General features: G+C 49.6%; 2 protein-coding genes across 4 annotated transcripts; one reads left to right on the forward strand and one right to left on the reverse strand.

Moving 5' to 3' along the window:
- Nucleotides 1-775: 775 nt before the first annotated feature.
- Nucleotides 776-6,468, reverse strand: SERINC4 (serine incorporator 4). Of its 2 annotated transcripts, XM_060174538.1 has the most exons (12): nucleotides 6,060-6,468; nucleotides 5,501-5,653; nucleotides 5,151-5,329; nucleotides 4,048-4,127; nucleotides 3,641-3,734; nucleotides 3,193-3,404; nucleotides 2,931-3,026; nucleotides 2,706-2,832; nucleotides 2,112-2,184; nucleotides 1,617-1,665; nucleotides 1,169-1,322; nucleotides 776-1,001 (listed from the first exon to the last, which is right to left on the reverse strand). In XM_060174538.1, exons 1-12 carry the CDS (start codon nucleotides 6,156-6,158, stop codon nucleotides 812-814), a joined length of 1,506 nt encoding a protein of 501 aa, XP_060030521.1. In that variant the 5' UTR covers nucleotides 6,159-6,468; the 3' UTR covers nucleotides 776-811. The 2 variants fall into 2 exon arrangements, with proteins under 2 accessions (XP_060030521.1, XP_016048432.2); XM_016192946.2 differs by lacking the exons at nucleotides 3,193-3,404; nucleotides 5,151-5,329; nucleotides 5,501-5,653; nucleotides 6,060-6,468 and having other exon boundaries at nucleotides 4,048-4,065.
- A 226-nt stretch (nucleotides 6,469-6,694) lies between these two features.
- Nucleotides 6,695-7,892, forward strand: HYPK (huntingtin interacting protein K). 2 transcript variants are annotated; one of them, XM_007534119.3, is made up of 4 exons: nucleotides 6,706-6,918; nucleotides 7,194-7,249; nucleotides 7,532-7,583; nucleotides 7,721-7,892. In XM_007534119.3, the coding sequence occupies exons 1-4, from the start codon at nucleotides 6,757-6,759 to the stop codon at nucleotides 7,814-7,816; spliced, it is 366 nt and encodes a 121-aa protein (XP_007534181.1). In that variant the 5' UTR covers nucleotides 6,706-6,756; the 3' UTR covers nucleotides 7,817-7,892. The 2 variants fall into 2 exon arrangements, with proteins under 2 accessions (XP_060030519.1, XP_007534181.1); XM_060174536.1 differs by lacking the exons at nucleotides 7,194-7,249; nucleotides 7,721-7,892 and having other exon boundaries at nucleotides 6,695-6,918; nucleotides 7,532-7,591.
- Nucleotides 7,893-7,902: the final 10 nt, after the last annotated feature.

Raw genomic sequence — 7,902 nt, forward strand, 5'->3', positions numbered from 1 at the left:
GAGAAATTGTGAATATGTATAGACTAAAACATCACAGGAAAATCCTTTATTTATATTGTGACAGACAAGTACTCTGGCTGTGTGGTAGGCGAATCCTCTGAGTCACAGGGATTTGCTTTCTGTGGTGGTTGCTCCTCACCCAGCCCTCGACTTTCTACCCCAGGATGGAGTTGAGGACGTAAGAGGAAAGACTGCTGAGACCTAGTTTATGCTCCTCTTCATTCTTTCTTAGTTTGTTCGTCGGCTTGAAAGTTGACCCCATAATTCTGCTTACCAACTGTCTGTGGTCAACTGTTCTGTGTTCACACACTTCCGTCATTCCTTTTGGAATGAGGGTGATTTTGGTCTTTCAACTTCCTTTGACCTCAAGGTCAGGATTAAACCCCCAGGATTTTTGTTTCTTGTGTTTGGGTTCGGGGCTTCTTACATCCCTGTGTGCGAGACTGCATTGCTTATTTCCCTTTTTATCTCCAGGGGCAGAGCCAAGTCCGACTTTAGTCCCTATTGGTCTTTCCCAGCCCCCACCTCCACCACAAGTGCCAGGAAAGGGTTGGTGCCACACAGTCTGCTGAGATCAACAGCGATTTCTGAGCTGTGACTTGGGAGTTGGGCTTTCAAGCTGGACAAAGACTTAACCAACAGTGAGTCAGATACTCTGCCCAGGACATTAGGATGTGTATGGTCACATCTTTCAATTCAGACATAATTGGAATAAGTGTCCATTTCTTGAGGTATTTTGCTGAGCTGGACAGCTAGCTTGAGCCCAGTCTAGGGGTACAACCTTAAGGGACCTCATTTTATTTTAAAGTATTCATTTTCTGACAATACTAATACGATTTTGCCTAAAGATTAGCTGTGTGTCCTGGGTAGGAGACCAGCAGAGCGGTACCAGTAACAGCCCCAAATAGAGTAGTATGCAGGCCCAGCACGAGGCAACCTTGACCCAGAATGTAGCCCAGCTGCCGTTGGTGAAAGTCTTTTCCAGTTCTGCCCCCTCATAGCTGTGGAAGCAAAGTGTATCTTGTTAGAGAATATTTAGGGCTTTAACTTCTAAACCTGTCCTACCTCCCCACTAACACTTATGGCAGACCCATGTGTACCTCCTGAAAACCACAGGGATGGCTTTGAAGTGCTCTTCCCCTAAAGCAAGTAGATTTTCTGCACCTACCTGAACCAGTTGGTGAGGGTAACCATAACATAGAGTGATGCGAGGAAGAAGACAAAGTGGAAGGCAGAGTAGCTGTAGGAAAGATGCTGGGCTTGCTCCGGTGGAGCTGGAGAGGCCTCTCGGTCAGTCGGCCTGGCAGTCCCGGCTCTTTGACCTGGATGTGAGGGAACGACTGCTCTGAGCTGTGCTGCTCAAATGCCTCTCTTAAAAAATACTCTGATGAGAGACATGGACTGGAGCATTATCCAGCTCTCAGCCCTTGTTTACTGTACCGGGGATTGAACCTGGGACCTTGGAGCCTCGGGCACGAAAGTCTTTTGCATAAGTATTATGCTGTCTCTCCAGCCCAGACAACACTTTACTCCTTTAGATTTTGTGAAAGTGCATGAGGGCTCTCTGGCATTTTGCAGAAACCCCCAATTTTCAGAAGTCGTCACTTGACACTCACCTTCCTCTGGCTCCACTGTTTCAGGACAGCAGAAAAAGAGTGAAGGTTTCTGTAAAGCAGAAGGCAGCATTGTTTTTGGAATGACTTTTGTTTGATGGTATTAATGTAGGAAAGTCTCCCTTGAAAAGATTGGCTTGATTTAAAATGTGGAGGCATACCTGGGTTCAAATTCTATCTCCAGCATATAACTAACTGGCTATGGGAACTTTGGTAAGATGTTTAATCTTCTGTGCCTCAATTTCTCCATTTGTGAAGTGGAGTCAAGTACCTACCTCACAGGGTTGTTGTGAGGATTAAATTAAATGAGATTGTATATGTAAAGTATCTAGCACAGTGCCTAGCACATTGTGGGTACTCAATAAAAGGTGACAGCAGCTAGAATCTGAGCATTCTGGGTAGAGGCGTGTGTGTGTGTTGGTAGGGTGTGTGTGTGTGTGTTTGTGTGTGGTGGGGGTAGGGAGAGGGTATTGGGGATACTGAGCCCTCCATTCTCACCTGGAACTCATAGCTGTAAACCTTGACAATCCACAAAGGCCCAAATATCGCAGCCAGGTAGGAAGCCTCATTGCTGAGAAGGAAGAGACAGTTCTCAGGCTGGGGCAGTCAGGAGGGATTACCTGCTCATCAGCTACCATACTCGTACTTGCTCCTGGATTCCCTTCCCCACGAAGATCTAGAAATCTTTCACATCAGGGCACTGAAATCTTTGCATGTGTTTTAAATTCCCAGGTCACTCCCTCCATTCCCTGTCATCTCCTACAGATAACCTGACAAATGGTTATTCTTAGACGTTGTTTCTGGGGCTGGCGGACTAGCTCGTTTAGACAGTGCCCTCCCTCGCTTTACCAGGTATTCCATCCAGATTTGAGCCCAGCCCCCACAGCACTGAAGGAAGCTTTGGTGCTGTGGTGTCTTTCACTCTATCTTTGTTTCTGTCTCTTCAACACAAACTTGTTTCTATTCATAGATAGCATTCCTCACTCTACCCAGTCTTCTGAAATTTCAGTCAGACGTGGTCTCAGACATCCCGAGCGTCCAGGTTCTGGCCATCCCTCCTATACCTTCCCCCTTGACCAAACCTTTACGCACCAAGCAAAAAGCACACACGCATACATGATGCTAGCGCTCAGCACTGCCAGAGAGGTATCTGGTGTTTGAGATTCCATTTTGCTCAGCCCAGGCATGCACAGTGTTTGATTCTGTCCATGAAGAGTTACTGAGAAGGAGCAACAGAAGAGAAAGGGGTAAGAACAAAGAACTAGATATTCGGAGCAAAAATGGGTTTTAAATGGGGAGTTCAGGTCCTGACCGTACCACTTTCCGCAGGACGGCTGGACAGCGCAGAGAAGGTCAGGTACATGATGTAGCAGCTGATGATGGAGGCTTGTAAGAGGCCTGAGCGAGGTTGCTCTGGGAAGTGGGGGGGGGGGGGCACGGCTTTTTTTCTCCACGGTCATTTCTGCTCATACCCCACACTTCTCCCACTTCAAGGGGAACCCAGAGGATTGAGATGGGAGGGCAGTGAAGTCTGCTATACTAAAGGGCCCCAAACTGACGCTGCGATGCGTGTACCCACTGAGACGGATGCAGGGAGCAATGGAGAGGAAGGAGAGGAGGCCACAGAAACAGAGGTGCAGACCAAGCAGCATCTTGTTGAGCAGACAGCCAGCTGGGTGTGTGTAGTGGTGGAACAGGAGCAGAGCTGCCACACCTGCCAGGCTGTAGAATCCAAGGGTGGCCAGCAGCACTGCTAGGAACCAGCGCCAGTCTTGGGCTGCACCTGTTTGCCTAAGGGTGTGACGTGGGCAGTGGCTTGGGCCTCTTCACTCATTCCCTCTCTTTAAAGATCTGCGCCACTGACTATTCCCACCTTGCCAGCATGGTCCACAACTTACTCAGCATGTGATGCTGCTCAGTACTAACCAGTGGGGGCCACTGGCCTGCTGTACCCGTTACCCACCCCACTGGGTCTAGTAATGCCAGACCACTTCCCTGGGAAGAACCTTTTAGGGTGTTACTCTTACCAGTTTTTGTTCCAGGAATGGGCGAAGGCTGTGATAAGCACCAGCTGCAGCAGGATGAATGTAAAGCCTCCACAGATGCCAATGTAATGCCATGCTGCAAATGGGGCACCAGTGGGAAAATGGAGCTGACCCCGTCATTACGGCTGGTCCTCTTTGGGGGGTGAGTGGGTAGTTTGGGCCTTGCACATGTGCAGCCTTACTGCTCTTGGGCCAACTACAGTCAGACACAATGACACACTGGCGTTACTCTCAAGTGATGTGTCGGGGTTTGAACCTGGGCTGTGTGCATTGCCAACCAGATGCAGCTCTACCTGGGGTGCCATTTCTTGGCCACTTCTACCATCTTTGTGTTAGGAAACCCTTCCTTCAGTGTGTTCGTCCATCAGGGTGTGTAAGGTGGAAAGTACCTGGGAAGAGCTGCTCATCGGGAATGCAGAAGGCGACAGCACAGAGACCTAGCAGGAACAGCAGCTTGAGGAGCCAGCAACTGGTAGGTGGGAAAGAACAAAGCAGAGTGAGGGATAGCTATGGAGAAAGCAAAACTACAGGGAACAGACAGAAGAGATAACCAAAATCTAGGAAAGAGGGAACTAGTTGTGTGTTGAGAGGGGAAGTAGAAAGGCCACTGTAGCCTATTCTAGTTTTTTTTTTTTTTTTTTTTTACCAAAGCACTGCTCAGCTCTGGCTAATGGTCTAGTGGTGATGTCAGAGACTGAACCTGGGATCTTTGGCATGAGAATATCTGCATGACCATTATGCTAGAACCCTTGCTTTTATTATCCTTTAATACCATAGAACTGCTCAGATCACAGATCACGTTTATGGTGGTGTGGAGGACTGAACCTGGAAATCTAAAGCCTCAGGCAAGAGAGTCTGCATAACCATTATGCCATCTGCCCCTGACAAATCCTTGCAGATAACCTAAATAGTAATACCTAGGCAGTGTTTAGTGTTTTGCAGCTGATAAGGGAGTTGCAATATAATAACCTCTGCTATTTTCATTTTAGAAAGTAAAGTTCAGGGAGTCGGGTGGTAGTGCAGCAGGTTAAGCGCAGGTGACGCAAAGTGCAAGGACTGGCTTAAGGATCCCTGTTTAAGCCCCCAGATCCCTACCTGCAGGGGAGTCGCATCACAAGCGGTGAAGCAGGTCTGCAGGTGTCTTTCTCTCCCTCTCTGTCTTCTCCTCTCTCCATTTCTCTCTGTCCTATCCAACAACAATGACATCAATAACAATAATGACTACAGTAATAAGAGCAACAAAAGGGAATAAGTAAAAATTAAAACCAGAAAGTAAAGTTCAGTGAGGATGTGTGTATGACAGTTGAAACCTTTTTTTTTTTCCTTGTTTTTCTTAAGAGACCACAGCACTTAAGCTTCCTTCAATGTGGGGCCTGGGCATCTCACCAGCCCGACCCATTTTTTTTTCTAGTGCTGTTTATCTCAGAATTTCCTTTACTCATCTTATCTCTACTTCCCCTTCAGTCCCTTCCCTACCAGAGTCCGCACAAACCTGTTGTGCAGCTGTGCCCGGAGGCTGGCCGGGGAGTGGAGGTGGACCAGCAGCACAGCCTGCAGCAGGTGGAAGGTCGCAGTCCCAGCACACACTCGGTACACAGCTCCAGAGCCACTGATCACTGGGCAGTGTGACTGGCCAAAAAAACGGGAACACAGTTCTGAGGGCATCTGGATCTGGAGGGAGTAGTGGAGGCAAAGTCAGTTGTCATGCTTAGAGGGATACTCAAGGGATACTTAGAAGGGTTCTCCAGAAGCTTTTGTCTCATCATTTGTTCTCTGCCCCAAGCTGAACCTCTTCTCAGAATTTCTTTGTTTCCTGCCCTGCAACTTGGCTGCTTCACTTACTCCGTGTGCCTTGCCCCAGATGCTTTCCACTACTGTCCTTGATAGCAGGAGACAGCAGACTGCTGAGGCCCCCATGTGGAGTAGGATGTAGAGCAGGCGGCTACAAGTAGACTCAGTGAGCAGGGGCGACCTAGAATGGCAGCAGCAGGACACCTGGGGATAGAGCAGAGGAGCAGCAGCATAATGATTTGTTGAGGAAAGTCTATGTATGAGGCTGGATTCCAAACCCCCCCTTCCTATTTCTTAGGAATTTTCAGAATGGCTACAAGTTACTTAAACTTATCTAGTAATATAGTTTTCATCACAGGAGTGACCTGAAGGCTTGAGAAGACCTTCCTAAAAACTCATGTCACACCAAGCCTCTCATCTTTCTCTAGACACACACTACCTGGGCTCAGGATTATGGCACGAGTGTTTTACTGATCAGTGGTCTTAAAGGGGGAAAGGAAGATCAATTGATTCCAGTTTGCTTATTTTCCTCCTCAGCTTCCGCCACGCCTTTTCATACAACTTTTGCTCCCAGGAGCTTTCGGTTCCCTCTGCTTAAGTACCCTCTCACCTTATAGAAAGGACGTTTCACTAGGACACGGCTGACAGCACTGCGCTGTGCCCCGTGGAAGAAGATGCTGGGGCCTGTGACGACTTTTGCATCCACCATCCTTGACCCAGGGAATTAGATAGACCCTGGTCCACCAGCTGAAAAGGTAGATGAGCAAGTAGTGGCTTCTTTCCTCAACCCATCGGTCTGCCTGCCTACTGGGAAAGCAAGGAGAAAGTTTCAGGCAGGCAGGAACAAGGTGAAAGAACAGCAGCCCCAGACAGTGGTAAATGCAAACGGCCCTGTAAGACTACTTTCTGTAGTTCCTCCGGCGGGTTTAAAGAGCAGTTTGCATATCAGGCCTCCTGTGGGTTAGTGTTCTTAATTGGTTTAGGATTAGTCTTCCAACCCGGTGTTTGTACAGAACTCCTTGGAGGGTGTGTGTGCATGTGTACGTGTACGTGTACGTGTGAGTGCAGGCAGAGCGGAGGGAAAGCCTGGGGTTGTGGTTAGATCTGCGAAAGGGTCTTGCTTCCAACACCACCGAGAGAGGGGGCCGGGGAGCAGCGGTCTCCTCGCTGAAGCTTCTGGAACCATAGCGTGAGGAAGGTGGGGCCGAGCCGCAGCCCCGCCTCCTGCGGGCGGAAGTGGCCGCGGGCAGCTACCGGAAGTCGTCGCGAAGCGGGGTGCGGGCTGTGCTTCATGCCGGTGGCGGGCTATGGCGACCGAGGGGGACGTGGAGCTGGAGCTGGAGACCGAGACAAGCGGTCCGGAGCGGCCTCCTGAGAAGCCACGGAAGCATGACAGCGGCGCGGCGGACCTGGAGCGAGTCACCGACTATGCGGAGGAGAAGGAGATCCAGAGTTCCAACCTGGAGACGGTGAGCTGGGCGGGCCAGGGGCAGAGCGGGCGCCCAGCATGTGACTGCGCCCGGGCCGGGTCTCACCCAGGTTGCCGAGGCTGCAGGGGCAACCCGCCAGCTGCGGAAAGGTGGGTGAGCTGGGCTCACAGTGGGCCTTGGGCAGAACTGAACTAAACGTAGCCCGTAGTTCCTGGTATACTCGCCTTCATGAACACCCTGTCCTGGCTGCTACTGGCTTTTTAGATGCTCGATTGAGCTTAGCAGAGCAGTACCTAGATCTGGCTTTCCCACAGGCCATGTCCGTGATTGGAGACAGACGGTCCCGGGAACAGAAAGCCAAACAGGAGCGGTAAGTCCCCGCCAGACTATTGAATAAAAGCCGTGATAAGCCTTTGTGCCATCAGCTGTCACCAGTTCCTTCAGATCTCAATTTCATAGCTCTGCTTTGCTAGTGGAAGGGAAGGTCTACCTTACCTGCTGTGGGGCATTAGGTGGGACTGGGCTCATTTTGTATTTTCACGCAAACGCGCGCCAGATGTTACTTATTTACAAGGCACAGCTGGGAGTGACTTTTCTTGGGAATTTATGGTGGAGCTAGAGATGAAGGACTAACGCAAGTGATTATTTGCAGGGAGAAGGAGCTGGCAAAAGTCACCATCAAGAAGGAAGATCTGGAACTGATAGTGAGTAGTGTGACCTTCAGGGCACAGTAGCTGTGGGCACCAGCAGAGTAAACTGGGTTGTTCGCTGAAACAAGTGGAGTCCGAACGTTTTGGTAGTGCAGTGATATGAGGAGGCATCATTGATCTTTTCCCTGCAGATGACAGAGATGGAGATCTCACGAGCAGCAGCAGAACGGAGCCTGAGGGAACACATGGGCAACGTGGTAGAGGCCCTGATTGCCTTAACCAACTGATGTGTGCTTTCTCAGTTCTACCTACTGGATTAACTTATTTCAATAAAGATTTTTGTGTTGCAGATTTATCATTTTTGAACAAGTGT

Source organism: Erinaceus europaeus, chromosome 16 (assembly GCF_950295315.1).
Source record: "Erinaceus europaeus chromosome 16, mEriEur2.1, whole genome shotgun sequence".
Classification (NCBI taxonomy): domain Eukaryota; kingdom Metazoa; phylum Chordata; class Mammalia; order Eulipotyphla; family Erinaceidae; genus Erinaceus; species Erinaceus europaeus.